Genomic DNA, 16717 nt, shown 5'->3' on the forward strand with positions numbered 1-16717 from the left:
CCAAATCAGCCACCATTTTTTTAGCTCGCCTGATTACGATAAACTTTTGTGGTCGCCCTCTGTCATTTAATTGTCATCGACAATTCCTTTAATTAAATAACGTCTCAAAACTCGATGATTGAATTTTACCAAACTTCTTAAGATGTTCTCCTACTGAAGTTTTTAAAGAAAAGAAACCTTCAAAAATATTCTATGATGCACTAACTCCTAAAGCATAGATTGCATGACAAGACCCCTACGAAGGCTGTTTCAATTATAGCTCTAACGTCAATATTACCCATGCCCGCGGTGATAGTGTGTTTTTCCTTAAGTTTCATGCAATAAAATCTTTTTAAGATTCTCTTGATCCCACAATGGCTACAGCTTAGATATTTATCATGAAACATCTGGTGGAAATTTATCACTTTTTTTCAAAATATGGATCAAATTGGTCCTGACTGATTTAGAAGTCAGTGGGTCATATACGTACGTTGCTCTCTGTTGTTCATTTACATGCTCGCGTATTTCAGATAATTTCTGTTTTTAGGAGATTGCAAAGCGGAGAGGACGGTCAATTTACTGATCAATACGACCCAGTTGAAAATATAATACTCTATAATACTTTGAAAAGAAACGGCTGTAAATATGTGCAGCATATTATATACAACATACAGTCCGATCTGTAATGATAAAAACGTAAATCCAAATACCATTAAGAAAAATGTTATATAATGCCATGGATCGAAATCACTATTTTAAAGCATTTCATGTTAAATATGTTCGGTATTTGGCTGTTCTCTATTGTTCTCGATGATTGTTAGGTCCTTTTTATCTCTACCAACATTAAGGGTATATATAACAATGGCTACCATTCGTCCAGCAACATTTTTTAAACTATCCTCAACATTCCAAGATAAAACGGCTGCCGACGCCTCATCATTTATACTCACCGGTATTGATGTGTGATCAAAACCTAATGTGTCATCTTTCCTGATATTTATATTCACATCCTCTTCATTGTAGGCTACAACGTGCACATTACTTTCACCTGATTGGTTATTGTTTGCGTCTGCTTTACCGGAAGTGGTCAGTTGTTTCGCATATTCTTCATGTTCATTGTTTTCCCCCTGGTAAACCAGTCCTGCAGAGACATTCTTGCCGTTCTTTGTGGCGCAATCAGTTTTGTGGTCTGCTGCAGATATCGCGCGTTCCATATCCACATGTAATTTGTAGGTAACCGCTAAGAGAAGTTTGATATCGCTTTCGTCACTTCCGTTGAATCCAAACGACTTTATAGCATCGTTGAACACTTCTTTGACGCCCTCTTTATCAATAAGATGCCACAACATTTTAATGTCGGTAATTTCGGCATGTTTTGACGCCATCTTTGCTAGAAGGAAGTTGAAGAATATCTTCACGTGATCTAAAACATCACGTGTCTTATTATCTCCTTCAAATATGCTCTCTACAATGTTCCAGCTCTGAAATACAAGACTGAATGCTTAATAAAAACTTACGTCTCATCATTCAGACAAAACGCCGAGTAATCAAATAAAGAATTTTGTAATTAATCATAGATTAAGAACTGCAGGGCCTTGAAGAAACTTTATTAAGTCATGTGTTGAAATTAATCAAACAAAGTCAAAATAGTCGAAATTAATGCCTGTTAAGTGAGGGTTAGCAATTTTCTTGCATTCTTAATATGTGTTAGCGATTAATCAACTATACATTCAAACATTAATGAGGCAAGACTAATTGGTTCTTCTGTCTTCAAAATTCTTCACCAAATATCTGCCAGTTATAGTAAATGTCAAGTAATAGGTAAGTTCCGTGGATAACAAATGACTAATACAAGGATAGGGTTTTTTTTATCACATGACAGTTTACAAGTTTTCATAATTTAACCATGTAATAAAATGCCTTTAATGAAATAATTTTAGTGCGATTTTTTCATACGTACATATTATTGTGGCTTGTCGGCAATATGGGGCATAGGCTAATGGTTTATATTATTATAACTGACAATGGATTATAAATAATGAGACAACGCTCTACGTGTTGCCTTGATTAGGTTTTCGCGTGCTAATTTTCATGTTTCTATTTTTGCCAGAAATAATGATTTAATCCGGTAAAATAGGAATGTCTGAATAACAATTTACGTAAGAGTTTTTTCTTACTACAGTAGTGCTCTACAGTAATCATAATATGACAACAAAAAGTTTCAAGACTTTTTTTTCTTTTCCAGTTTATACGTCAATAGATTCTGTAAAAAGTGTTGTAATAACTGCATGGAATAACGGACAAAGACATTTCCTGCACCAGACCTGCATATCCACCATCTTGTGCATTAATCAAATAATATGTACTTGCGGCTTTAAATGCATGAAATAGTGAAATTATCTTTCATAAATTCTGAAAAACAAATTGTAAGAACTACAATTGTCCGAGGCTAGCCCCCTTAAACACAGGATATCATTTCATTACATTCATGTTTTTTCGAATGGTGTAAAAGACTAGATCTATACCGGAAATATCTAAAATAAGTCCTAATGAAAGGTTTATTTCACAACTTTTAAAATACAATGTATAACCAATGCTCTTCCAGCATTTGCACCATGTGATGTTCTAATAGATATCATTATCGGATCCAATCTTATTATTTTATCCTAGAGTCCAAAAGTCCATATCACACCCCATATAGCCCCCCCCCCCCCCCAAAAAAAATCATATCACATACGTATCGCACCCTTTCTAGCATTGTTTTATTTTATTTTATTTTGAGAGACCAAAATCGATATCAAATCCTTATTGTAATTGAAAGTCAAATTGTCAAAAGTGGTGGCGTGAAATAAAACGGTAATTACACATGGTTTAGAACATCACTGATTCTATTGGACGCGTACACAGCTGCAAAACCTATACTGTATCAGCCTCGGCTCGACTCAGACATCAGTATTGTACTCATCAATTGATTATAACCTCATACCGTGTATTATTCCACCATATCACAAATATACATGATTTGGCGACGAAATCCAAAACAAAACCCTGGCTATTGTAGAAGATTATCTTACCCTCGTTTCTGTTTCCGTTTTATCAACGTAACGTTTCATGGCATTCGATAACTCTCTCGCAGACTGCATCATGTCACTAAACTCTGACTCCAGTTTTGCCGTCCTTTTCTCCAAATTAGATAGTTTTGTGCTGAGGTCAAGTTCAGCTTTTAATATATTGATTTGATGAACTGCTGACGCCATTTTTTCTGTTCAAACTTTCAGTGACGTCAGAAACGTCTACAACGCAATACGTGCTGACGGTCTTTGCAAATAACGAAATGCAGAAATAACGTGGGAAGTGGACATGTGATTTATTTATGTTAATAAAGAAACAAACAAAACAAGCATAATTTATTGAGGTCTATAATAAATATTATTGTTTGATTTTATTAACCCGTCAATTGAATACTAACTATGCGTCAATTGATGTAAACAATATACCCGGGTTCTTTGAACAGATGTATACCTAAGATTTGTTTAAATATCTGCAGTATGACTTTGGTATGATTCTTCTGTAATTCTAAATGGTAAATGATAGTGAACACATATTTATAACTGCAGTAATACAGAATGATCATATAATGCTCAAATGTTTGTACACACGTAACCATTTAAAATAAGTGCCCTACACAAATTCATTTTCTACTAGTGGATGAATATATGTGCAGATATCTAAATCACAAAAACTGAATATATACTTGAATAAAAAACATATCATTGAAATTTCTGTTCGTGAAAGAGGTTTCACTTTACGAAAAATTGCTTTTTTAACGTATTTTTTTTATTTTTAGAAATCTATTTTTTGTGTGTGTGTGTGTTTTTTTTAAGAAACATTACATGAATGAGTTACTTACTAAATGACCAGACTCTACATTTTATCAAATAGAAAGTAAAGAAATAAATTATATTAAAAACGTTATTCATGAACTGAACCGGTCTTTTGGTTCGTTTTTTACCGTAATATAAATCCGTGACGTAGATCACATAAACGTCACGTGCTTTTGACACCTTAAATTTGGCGCCAAAATAAAACGTTATTAGTCTTCGCTATCGATTATCACCGTCCTTCCCCAAGACAAGGGGCTGACAGCCTACGCTTAAATCCTAATGATATAAAAACGCAACATAGATTTACAACCATCAAATTTGACGGACAATTTGTTTAGGATTTTAACAATGTACACAATAAAATTAATACCGCTCTCCGCGCGAAAGACAGTCTGCACAAAATCATGTTCGATAGATACACGTTTGCACGTGATTGGTTTGCTTTTGTAATAAACTGGGGCAGAAAGATACAGTTACATTATCACTGATATATTATTTAGCTCCATGACATTATATGAGTGCCAGTAATAAACGAGTTGAACGATATCTTCGTAATATTTTTTTTTAAATCCTTAATTTTAAGCATTTAGCTATCACGAGATATAGATCTAATGTGTTTGAATTAAAAAAGATCAGAATTTCGTTTTTAAGTCTACTGTACCATCACACTGAAACGAGTGATCTTGAAAAAAATTTGGTCCGAAATGTTCGTGGTCCGAACAGACCATATCTAATGCGACGACGGTGATGCACCTAAATCCGCGGCATTTGTACGTTGATTCGCGAGATAAATTGTGAACATGCAATTTAAACAGGTATTATGCATTTCAATTCTTCACATTGTGAATACAATTTTCGCATTGAATAAGCACTAATAAACGCAGTAAACCGCTTTTGAAACAAATGTTTATTTTTTTCAGGTTCGCCCTCATGAAAATTCGCCCCATTCATGTCGGACTTCATTAATGTCATGTTTCACATCATGACGTAACAGTCGTTTCACTATACATTCATAACTTTAAACATGTTTTTGATTATGTACATGTTTTATATGTAGGCAATACAGCACTCTTTGACACAGATGAAATAAAAAAAATGATCAAGAAGAATTTTTTTACTATAGATTTACCATCGTATATTCTTCCTTAGTTCATTAGACACGAAGTTGTCTCTTTGACAAATCTAAGTAGTTGGACTAAGTCATCTTCATTTATCCAAAGTTTGTATCATAATATTAAATTACCATTGAATGACGAAAGACATATTTGTGTCGCCTCAACAGAGAATTAGGGATCACTTCTCTGTCATCTGTCTGTCTGTAACAAAACTTGTCCCGACTACTGCTCAAAAGCTATGAGTGCAATTTTATCCAAACTTAACAAGAATGATCAGTACCAAGTCAGGTTGGGCATATCAACTGTATTTTCCAGTTAAATTATTTTTGTCAGACTTATGACCCTTTAATGATTTTTATTATTAAAGTTTGTGTGGACTACTTCTCTTATACCACTATTATGCCATTTCAGTGAAATTTTACAGGAGTGATTAGGTAGCTCAAGTAGGCCTACTTGCTCATATTACACAGGTTTTCCACTTGAATGATTTTGGCGGAGTTATGGCCCTTGAATAAAAAGATGTTAATCAAACTCCAAAACCTCACAATAATGATCAATACCAAGTCTAGTTGTGAACGTCATCAGTAATTTTCAGTAACATGATTTTTGTCAGAGTTGTGGCCCTTTAATGACTTATTTTTAAAATTTGTTCAGACTACTTATCTTATATCACTTATATTAGGTGCACTTTCAATGAAATTCAACAAGATTTTTTAGTAGCTCAAGTACTTGAGCATATTAAAAGGGTTTTGCAGTGCAATTATTTTTGGCAGAGTTATGGCCCTTGAATAAAAAGTGTGTTTTGCTTAACTGGATATCATAAGGCGACACATGTGTTCACTGATCGCTCTTGTATACATGTATCTTTGCATAGATGTCTATCATGGATATATTACTATACCTGACTTTATAAAATAAATATTATTTGACTTGACTTGTCTGCCTGTAATTTCTATAATCACCACTGAATAAAGATATTTAATTATATAATTTATGCCAAAATGCACCTCTGACCAGCATCCTCAAAATTTTTAAGGGCATATGTTCCCAAGAACCCCATATAATTCAGCCTACATATAAATTTGAACCCCCATGCCATATTAATACAAGACCAGTCACCTTGATTGTTTTGAAACTCTCTTGTGAAAGACTGGCTGTAAACAATATAAATTCGAGTAGAGGGGATCAAACTTGCAGTTCTTGGATTTTCATAATTATTAAAGTCAGACATTATGTGTTTATAGACTGGGGTTCCCTGACTGCAAGTGTCTTTAAATAATATAATATTATTTTATACTAAAAACATCACAAAACTTGTCTTTTTAAAAACGTTTTGATTACGGAATTGTAAAAGTATAAATAAGCCGTTGGATTTAATTTGTTTACAGATTATATTTCAAGCGTTTCATAATTGATGTGTGATTTCCTTGTTAGTGATAGATAATTTCTGTTTTTAGGAGATTGCAAAGCGGAGAGGACGGTCAATTTACTGATCAATACGACCCAGTTGAAAATATCAACTCTATAATACTTTGAAAAGAAACGGCAGTAAATATGTGAAGCATAATAATTATATACAACATACAGTCAGATCTGTAATGATAAAAACGTAAATCCAAATACCATTTAGAAAAATGTAATATAATGCCATGGATCGAAATCACTATTTTAAAGCATTTCATGTTAAATATGTTCGGTATTTGGCTGTTCTCTATTGTTCTCGATGATTGTTAGGTCCTTTTTATCTCTACCAACATTAAGGGTATATATAACAATGGCTACCATTCGTCCAGCAACATTTTTTAAACTATCCTCAACATTCCAAGATAAAACGGCTGCCGACGCCTCATTATTTATACTCACCGGTATTGATGTGTGATCAAAACCTAATGTGTCATCTTTCTTCACATCCTCTTCATTGTAGGCTACAACGTGCAAATTAGTTTCACCTGATTGGTTAATGTTTGCGTCTGCTTTACCGGAAGTGGTCAGTTGTTTCGCGCATTTTTCATGTTCAATGTTTTTCCCCTGGTATACCAGTCCTGCAGAGACATTCTTGCCGTTCTCTGTGGCGCAATCAGTTTTGTCGTCTGCTGCAGATATCGCGCGTTCCATATCCACATGCAATTTGTAGGTAACCGCTAAGAGAAGTTTGATATCGCTTTCGTCACTTCCGTTGAATCCAAACGACTTTATAGCATCGTGGAACACTTCTTTGACGCCCTCTTTATCAATAAGATGCCACAACATTTTAATGTCGGTAATTTCGGCATGTTTTGACGCCATCTTTGCTAGAAGGAAGTTGAAGAATATCTTCACGTATCGCTGATCGCTCTTGTATACATGTATATTTGCATAGATGTCTATCCTGGATATATTACTATACTTGACTTTATAAAATAAATATTATTTGACTTGACTTGTCTGCCTGTAATTTCTATAATCACCACTGAATAAAGATATTTAATTATATAATTTATGCCAAAATGCACCTCTGACCAGCATCCTCAAAATTTTTAAGGGCATATGTCCCCAAGAACCCCATTGAATTCAGCCTTCATATAAATTTGAACCCCCATGCCATAATACAAGACCAGTCACCTTGATTGTTTTGAAACTCTCTTGTGAAAGACTGGCTTTAAACAATATAAGTTCGAGTAGAGGGAATCAAACTTGCAATTCTTGGATTTGCATAATTATTAAAGTCAGACATTATGTGTTGATAGACTGCAAGTGTCTTTAAATAATATAATATTATATTATACTAAAAACATCACAAAACTTGTCTTTTTAAAAACGTTTTGATTACGGAATTGTAAAAGTATAAATAAGCCGTTCAGGATTTAATTTGTTTACAGATTATATTTTAAGTGTTTCATAATTGATGTGTTATTTCCTTGTTAGTGTTTAGACAGAGTGCTGGGTGCAATAATGATGTTTTTAGCTTGACTATTCCAAGAACAGGGAGAGCTCTTGTTCTCACCCAGGCATCCCTGTGGTCGTCACACTAAGTCTTTGGTAAAGTTTTTGTGTGCAAGTTGGTATCTCCATAACTATTAAAAAGTCTGTATCTCCCACACTTGGGTTCACACACTTATTCTCTGTATTTACCTAACATGATTGGCATAGGTCCCATAACTCTGAGTTATTTTTTAACAGAGTAATCCCCATTTTCTTACTGCCAAGTACTGAGAATAGTCAAGTACACTGCCCTACGAATGTTAAAATATCTAATTTCCGATATCTAGATCATTACAGCTACTGTAAACAGAAATTAGGAAATAATTAATTGTCAAAGTCTTTCTCTGTTATAATATTGCAATGGTTTTAAATTAATAACAAATCTTTCTCCATTGACATTATTATACACTGTAGCTGAACATCATAATTATGTGCATTGAATAATAAAAGGTTTGTGTACACAGGTATTAGATAGAAAATAAATATATGAATACTTAATTCTATATCAATTGTTGTATTTAAAAGACAGTACTGAGAATAGTCAAGTACACTGCCCTACGAATGTTAGAATGTCTAATTTCCGATATCTAGATCAATACAGCTGCTGTAAACAGAAATTAGGAAATAATTAATTGTCAAAGTCTTTCTCTGTTATAATATTGCAATGGTTTTAAATTAATAACAAATCTTTCTTCATTGACATTACTATACACTGTAGCTATTAATACTTAATTCTATATCAATTGTTGTATTTAACAGACAGTTGAAGAGGCAACTGAGAAAGCTGTGGAAGTATCAGAAGATGAAGTTGAGGCAACTGTAGAAATCAAACAGGTAAGAATGGTTATACACTGGTTCTTTCCCCTACGGCATCCCTACCCCTGGGAATTATAAGTGGTGACACTTACTGTTGGATTTTCAAACTATTAGTGAAGTATCTATCCAGAATGGACAGTAAAAAAGAAATCCAGGCTGTACGATCAAGCTCTGCAAGTTGCATGGACTTAGTTATAATTATATGGCTATTTGGTGTTGATTCAAATCCATTTTGTTGATCCGGAGGGTAAATTTCTACACATTTTCCCCTCTCTCAGTAGCATTGTCCAGGTGGGGTAAAGATGCTGGCAATACAATTGACTGGTGTGTTACTGGTCATGGCTATGCCTGTGTTATGTTAGTGTTTTATGTGCCCTGGTGAATATTTTTGGGATCTGTGATTGCATCATGTATGGCCTTACTTATTATGGCCTTGTTTTATTCACATACATGTGTAATACCATGTTTGTTGAGGAATTCTCTCCTTTCTTCTTTGGCCAGCTCCTACATTTCTCCAGGGATTTCAGTCAATTTGTTTTCGGTTCTACTATCATCAAATAGTTTTGTGAATCATACATCTTTAGCAGAGGTATGGCCCTCAGTTTTGTTTTTAATTTTTTTTTTAATTGTTCCTTTTATTTTTTTAAATTCATATGCAGTTAAGCTGTTTAAGAAGTTATTATATCACATACCTGTGTAACATTTTAAGTCACACAAACCCTGTCATTTGAAAGCTAGCTCACCACCAATAGTAGGTTTGTGTCCTTGTATATGGGAAACATTCCCTTACGTTAATGTACCAACTTAAGTTTTTGCTTATTATATGGTCATGATCAGTATAATATGGCCTTCTACCAAGTGGTTACACCTTTGTGACTTTGCAACACTAAAAACGTTATTGCCTGGCTGTGCAAATATTTTGATGTGATGTCATTTGCCTTATATAAACAAAGCTTAAAGATGCGCCAAATGCAACTGTTACAGTATAAGCCTATTGATGAAAAAATGAATACATGTAATTTTTTTATTGAAAAATATGTGATAAATATATATTTTATTATTGTAGCTTCATTACTAAATTTATTGAACTTGTTGAATAAAATTATATTCTGTGAGTCTCTGATAATATAATGCTGGCTCAGAGACTTGATGATATAATTTTATTCAACTTGTTCAATAAATTTAGTATTGTACCTACTCTCTTTCAATTTCCTCTATACGACTATTTATTTCTACTTTTTCAGAAGATGAATTCAGCTGTTAAGAGGAAGAGGTCTAGTCCAAAAGTCAAGTCTGCAGAAAACCAGACAACGGTTGCTATGGAAACTAAAGTACATGAAGGGGAGGAGATTGAGGGTATAGGTGATGATGATGTTATAGCCCCATTGGTTAAAGTGAGTTGATTTATAAGTTAAATATAGAAATATTTGATGGGTTATATAATGATATGATCTATCATAATTCTGGCTTTATAACATCACTTTTCATTTGATAATCATGATATTCTTATAATTATAACAAAACTACACATTATATATTTATGACTGCTGTAAAATGGTGAAGTGATTAGCAATTTTTTTCAAATAACAGAATTTTTCATTTCACTTTGGAACTGGTTTCTAATGGGTAGTTGATAGCTTGCATTTACCACAACTGTCCCTGAACAGGCTATATGACAAAACTGCTATGAGCCTGCAACATTTTCAGTTTTGAAGTGATGGTCGACCCTCGAGGGAATTCCACTGAGGTTCAGAAGCCAAAACTCATTAAATTTGAAATTCTTTTATAGATCAACTGGAGAACTTGAAAAAAGTATGCAAAAGATTATAAAGAAATATATACTCAGAATTAAATTGAATGTGATTCTTTTTCTGATTTGAGTTAAAAGCCTTTGTATGCTTTTCAAGTTTGGTCTTTTAGCACGTTTAACTCATTACTTTATGAGCATTTTGTGAAAAATGGCTGTTTTCATTGAAAAGCCTCCTGTTACAAGTTCAATTTGCTATGAAATTAGGAAAAAGGCTTCAATACTGTTCAAACTTGGCACAAATGTTGACTGGTAACAGCATACTCAATTGTAAATTTCTTGTTACCATGGAAATGAGGGGACATCTCAAAATTGCCAAAAATCACTATTTTTGTATTGAGTTTTCCATAAAAAAAAACTTATTTCAAAGTCATGCAACTTCTCATTGGATTGAGATAGAGTCAAAGGCTTTTCAGTGTTGGTTACATGTTACCTTAAGGTTGACCTGAGGCCATTCTTGGAGATGAAACCTTTTTAGCACAATTTCTAAAATGAAAACAAGCATTTTTATACTATTTGAGGCCTCAAAAAGAGGATGGGGAGTGGGGTTGTGAAAAGGCGTGAAAAGACGTCTATAGGAAGTCATGGGTTGAAAGAAGTTTTATGGATAAACAGAGTCAGAAAATTCTCTTAAATTTCGTAAATAAGGTATTGTTACATAGTTTAATCAAATGATACACAAATCTCTTAAAAAAATAATTTCCAGGCCAGTCATGTCCAAAAATCTTAGTTGAGTGCCCTAATGCTTCCATTTTTGACTTGTAGATAATTTTTACAGGAACAAGACTAGTTCACTAATTAAATTATTAGTCAAGCTTGCTGTTAGTCTAGCAGATATCGTTAATAATTAGTCTTTCCTACATAAATACGATTTAAAGCAAAACCTGATTATTTGTATTTTGTTATTTTTCAGAGAAAACCCAGACAAAAATACAGGACATATCCACAGTCTGCTCTCAAAGATGCCTTAAGAAGTGTAAGAGAGGATAAAATTTCAGTTCTTAAAGCTTCCAAAATGTTTGGCGTACCTGAAAATACTTTAAGAGACAGGGTTTTGGGAAAAGTTGATCCAGAGAATGTAACAATTGGGAGTAGTCCCTTATTTGACCAGCCAGAGGAAGCTGAAATTGTAAAGCATTTTAAAACAATGGCTGATATAGGTTATTGTTTTACTCAGAAAGAAATTGTTGATGTTGTAAGTCAGTATGCCATTCAGCTAGGAAAAAGAACCAAAGACCAAAATCTGTCAGCAAAATGGATGTTTGGTTTCATTTCAAGATGGCCAGAAATGCGTGAGATTAAAGCTAGGACTTTTAACTTTGTAAGTGTTGATATGCCCAATAAAAGCGTGGTTATGTCATTCTTTGATAATCTAGACAAGTGCCTAAGAAAACATGACCTCTTAGATGAACCCCATTTGATTTATAATGTGGATGAGAAATGCATGTCAATAGGCCATAAACCACCCTACACATTAACTCGTGTTGAGGACCCAGCACAAATTGATGGGCCTGGAAAAGGTAATTTTGTGACAATCATTGGGGCTGGTAGTGCAGTTGGAGCATTCGTTCCACCATACTTAGTATTCCCTGGTAAAAGATTTGTGGCAGACAACTATCTAAATGGAGCATATCCTAGCACCAGCGGGACTGTATCAGATAATGGACTGGCAGATAATGAAGCTTTTCATAAATACCTTACAGAGCATTTTATACGGTTTGTACCTGGCCGAGGTAAATTGGTATTCTTATTGCTGGATTGTCACAGATGCCATACTGCACTCATTCTTCATGACTGGGCTGTGGAGAACAATATTGTAATGTTTGTTCTTCCAGCTGGCACAAGTCGACTTTTACATCCTATAGACGTTGCTTGTTATGGCCCTTTTCAACAGAATTTTTATGCCCAGTGCTGTAAGAATATTCCTCAGAAATACTCTACTTTCACAAAACATAATATTTGTAGCATGGCCTGTACAGTTTATTCAAAAACTTTTAGTTCAAAAAACCTGCTGTCTGGGTTTTCAAAGACTGGTGTATACCCTCTTGATAGAAATGCAATACCAAAACATTGCATGTTAATACCACCCAATGTAAATGAGCCTGAAAACATATCCTGTAAACAACACAATGAATCGCCAGTGGAAAATAATAATGCTTTTGATGATGAGCTAGAGACATGTTCTCATACAAGGAAAGGACTTGATTCAAGTGAAATAGGAAAAACATGCAAAAAATTAAAGCAAACACTCGGTATAGGTAATATAAATGCTGCTGCAACTCGGGGAAATGTCATAAATACTGAAGCACAATGGAAAAATATTATGAAAGAGGTTGGATGGAAGGATAATTTCATGAATAATAACATAATGAATCTTCATGAGACGTGTCCTGGAGCAAGAGAGGAAATTATCATGCAAGTAGAAGCAGTGACTGGTATGTATGATGAAGCAGCAAATGGTGTCATGAATGATGTAGCAAAAAGTGATGTCATGAATAATGAAGCAGAAAGTGATAATGTTATGAATGATGTAGCAGAAAGAGATAATTTCATGAATAATGTACCAGAAAGAGATAATGTCATGAATAATGTACCTGAAAGTGATAATGTCATGAATAATGTAGCAGTGAGTGATAATGTCATGAATAATGAAGCAGTAAGTGATAACATCATGAATAATGTACCAGAAAGAGATAATGTCATGAATACATGGAATAATGCAGCATTAAGTGATAATGTCATAATTGCTGCAAAACAACATACAAACAGTCTGAATAAAGCTCTTAAGTTATTGAGAAAAAAGACAGCCAGTGAGTCAGAGGTGATAGATAAATCTCAGAAGCCAACAAATTCTGGTTCTTTTCTAAGTACATCACCCATGAATACTGTTGTAATTTCAACTGATACAGGTGAATCTGAAGACGATTCTGAAACATGCTGTGTTTGTGGTCTCTTCCAGCCAAAAGAGGTAGCAAATTGTACCTCTCTTATATTTGTAAAGTGGGCGAAATGTGACGGAATAAAAAATGGACAACCGTGTAATCACTGGACTCATTTAAAGTACTGTTCACCTGTGAAGGTTTTAAGGAGAAATGATAAATTTTTCTGCTGTCATTGTTAAAGAATAAATTGTTGATAGATTTTTGTTGTTTCAACTTTTTACAGCATTGTTTCGCGTGAATAAATATTAATTACATCTAATTTGGCTTAATTACATGTAACACACTAGTCTTGTAACCTTCCACAGAATGACTTGTATAATATTTTAATATATTGTTTAAAGTGTTTTGCTTTTGTTTTTTTAATAATATGTTTTAACACAATTTGAAATATTTCTGTCATGACATAACCTGCCCTATGATAAAACAAAGTTGCTTTAATTAACACCTCTGTATTCTACTACTAATTATCTTCCCTACTACACTCTGCAGAAGAAATTTCTTACAATATTACAAATATAGCAAACATGGGCTGGCTGATCTCCGGCCCATGAGTACATTCTGATGCTGACAGCAGCCTATATTAGGGTTTAACAAATGAAAATTACACTGTTAGATTGCAATAATTTTTATTCAATTTTTGATCAGTTAATACATAAACAAAGAAGAGAATTTAATATAATCATATAAAATATATATGAGCCGTGTCATGACAAAACCAACATAGAGTGTTTGCGACCAGCATGGATCCAGACCAGCCTGCGCGGATGCACAGTCTGATCAGGATCCATGCTGTTCGCTTACCAACTCTATTACAAGAAGAGAAACTGATAGCGAACAGCATGGATCCTGATCAGACTGCGCGGATGCGCAGGCTGGTCTGGATCCATGCTGGTTGCAATGCACTATGTTGGTTTTGTCGTGACGCGGCTCAATTATAATAATGTTGTGTTATAGTGATCTGCTATCTCCTCTAACAAATGCTTTAGTTATTATTCTTAAGTAAATTTTCATAACGCATCTTTCTATAAAATCACAAATTTAAGCAACACATTTTTCTGAAGAGACTATTGTCACCAAATCACTTATTTGAGTGGGGCCAACAGTCTCATCAAGTTAAACTGTTTTGATATACAAATATATAAAGGTAAAGGGTTAAAAATCAAAAAAATAAAATTCTGAATTACCATTATTGTCATCAGTTTTATGTAGAAAAAGTGTGGTTTTAGAGTTGAAAAAACTGAAATTCAGGAAAATAACTGAAAACGTTTACTTGTGTTGATAAATTCAAAAAAAAAAGGAAATTTCATATAAGAAACACTTGGCAAAAAAAATTATATAATACATGTCTTTGAAAAAATCAACAAATTTTTAATTGTTTTGTTATGTATTATAACTTGATTGTTCAGTAAAAGGGCATAATAATGATGATATATACATGTACGTATGTATATACATGTACTGAATGGGTAGAGTGTTATGCTTTCATGTGTACTTAATATATGGGCAGGCACTGAGGCATTGATCCACTTTTATTCTCTAACAGTCATCTGAATGGCATGAAAGAAAACTAAAACAATATCATGCTTAACATATTCTTTTCACTGGCTTGTCCTGTCCTACTTTAAAGCAGCATGCCTCCAGATTCATGCTTATTTTCATAAACATTTTGAAACTGTATTTAAAAGTTAAATGCTGTGCAGTGAACAAAGAAAGTAATATACACATTGCAAACAGCACTTAAAATACATGTAAGTTACCAAAAAGAGGTAAAAACATGCAAAAATAGCTTTTACTGCATTAGTCATGCAGTAGAAATATGGTAATTAATACTGCAAAATCAGTCATTAATGGCTGACATGTAAATTAATACTTGAATCTTGTATCTTTTTAACCTGTCTTAGAATTTTAGGACATTATATTTTGGCTCATCTGGAGGTATGCAGCTTTAACACTGCAAATATCCATTGCTTGTTTGCGAAATTTTAAAACTGAAATGTTTAAATAACAGGGATTCAAAAAAAAAGAATCAATAGAAAAACTAATTGTCATTTAAAAGAAAACAAAACCTCAATTCAGACAAATTGCTTGTAATGAAAATAACAGAGCATAAAATTGATGTACAAATATTACCAAAACAACAGAACTCAAAAATGAAAAAAATACAAAACATAAATGGCATATACAAAAATACAAATTTTAAACAATTGAAAATTACAAAACGCTTGAGGACCTAAATAAACTGTGTACAATGCAGGTAAAAATGGACTCTATTATATAAGCAAAGAATATATGAGCCGCGTCACGACAAAACCAACATTATGCGTTTGCGACCAGCATGGATCCAGACCAGCCTGCACAACCACGCAGTCTGATCAGGATCCATGCTGTTCGCTTACAAACCCTATAACAAGTAGAGAAACTGATAGCGAACAGCATGGATCTTGATCAGACTGCGCGGATGGGCAGGCTGGTCTGGATCCATGCTGGTCACAAAAGCATAATGTTGGTTTTGTCGTGACGCGGCTCATAATATAATGATATTAACGATTTTCAAAACAAAAATCAATTTCAATGTATAATTAGAATTGTTTTTTTGCACAAAATTTATCTATTGAAAGCTATTTTATTAATTTTATGTCATAACCTTATCATCAAATTTTAAAGCACTGAATTATTCAAAGAAACGTGGTCTGTATTTATTAAAGCACCAACACAATACTGACAGTCAGCAGCCATCAGTATAGGCAGGCCAGACAGCAGGGACGTGAAACCTTGCCTATCTCTTTAACTGAGGTTGGTTATTTTCACAAAGAGCACAAACACATGGTTTTCAACTTACATAAAACCCATCTTTTTTATGAGATCAAATAGAAAATATGGCGTGAGTTTATTTCTGCACCAGAATTCAAATATACCAAATTATTCAATATCAAACAAAAACTAAATATTGTAGTTTACAATTTGAATAAATTGTCTAGATATTATTACAGGTAGGTAACATTTTTTTTCCTTTAGACTACAGTTTCACATAGATCTTAAAATATATCTACAAAATATAGAATATCTATAAAATGGAGTAATAAATATTTTAAAACTTCACACATCCATACCTTTCGTTAACATACCAAACTATGATAACATACATGTATATTTGGTTTATTACTTTGACAAGAGAATTATAGAGACTTTAAAGAGTAGGATCATTTAACGAGG

At 33.5% G+C, this 16717-nt stretch overlaps 2 protein-coding genes across 2 annotated transcripts; one reads left to right on the forward strand and one right to left on the reverse strand.

Annotated features, from left to right (window-relative positions):
- Positions 1-576: 576 nt before the first annotated feature.
- On the reverse strand, positions 577-3258 carry LOC132750368 (uncharacterized). Its single transcript, XM_060740332.1, has 2 exons — positions 3054-3258; positions 577-1460 (listed from the first exon to the last, which is right to left on the reverse strand). Exons 1-2 carry the CDS (start codon positions 3234-3236, stop codon positions 750-752), a joined length of 894 nt encoding a protein of 297 aa, XP_060596315.1. The 5' UTR covers positions 3237-3258; the 3' UTR covers positions 577-749.
- Positions 3259-4550: 1292 nt separating this feature from the next.
- On the forward strand, positions 4551-13942 carry LOC132750367 (uncharacterized). The gene is made up of 4 exons (XM_060740331.1): positions 4551-4678; positions 8699-8773; positions 10000-10149; positions 11476-13942. The coding sequence occupies exons 1-4, from the start codon at positions 4664-4666 to the stop codon at positions 13681-13683; spliced, it is 2448 nt and encodes an 815-aa protein (XP_060596314.1). The 5' UTR covers positions 4551-4663; the 3' UTR covers positions 13684-13942.
- The last annotated feature ends 2775 nt before the right edge of the window (positions 13943-16717 follow it).

The sequence above is a fragment of the Ruditapes philippinarum genome, unplaced genomic scaffold (genome assembly GCF_026571515.1).
Source record: "Ruditapes philippinarum isolate M1 unplaced genomic scaffold, ASM2657151v2 ctg2041_1_1_1_1, whole genome shotgun sequence".
Taxonomy (NCBI): Eukaryota; Metazoa; Mollusca; class Bivalvia; order Venerida; family Veneridae; genus Ruditapes; species Ruditapes philippinarum.

What these genes read in the sequence shown, in the direction of transcription:
- LOC132750368 (XM_060740332.1), bottom strand. Translation starts at nt 3,236, where the DNA reads ATGGCGTCAGCAGTTCATCAAATCAATATATTAAAAGCTGAACTTGAC. An exon ending in AAACGGAAACAGAAACGAGG is followed by an intron (nt 1,461 to 3,053) that starts GTAAGATAATCT and finishes CTTGTATTTCAG; the next exon opens with AGCTGGAACATTGTAGAGAG.
- LOC132750367 (XM_060740331.1), top strand. An exon ending in CAACTGTAGAAATCAAACAG is followed by an intron (nt 8,774 to 9,999) that starts GTAAGAATGGTT and finishes CTACTTTTTCAG; the next exon opens with AAGATGAATTCAGCTGTTAA. An exon ending in TTATAGCCCCATTGGTTAAA is followed by an intron (nt 10,150 to 11,475) that starts GTGAGTTGATTT and finishes GTTATTTTTCAG; the next exon opens with AGAAAACCCAGACAAAAATA.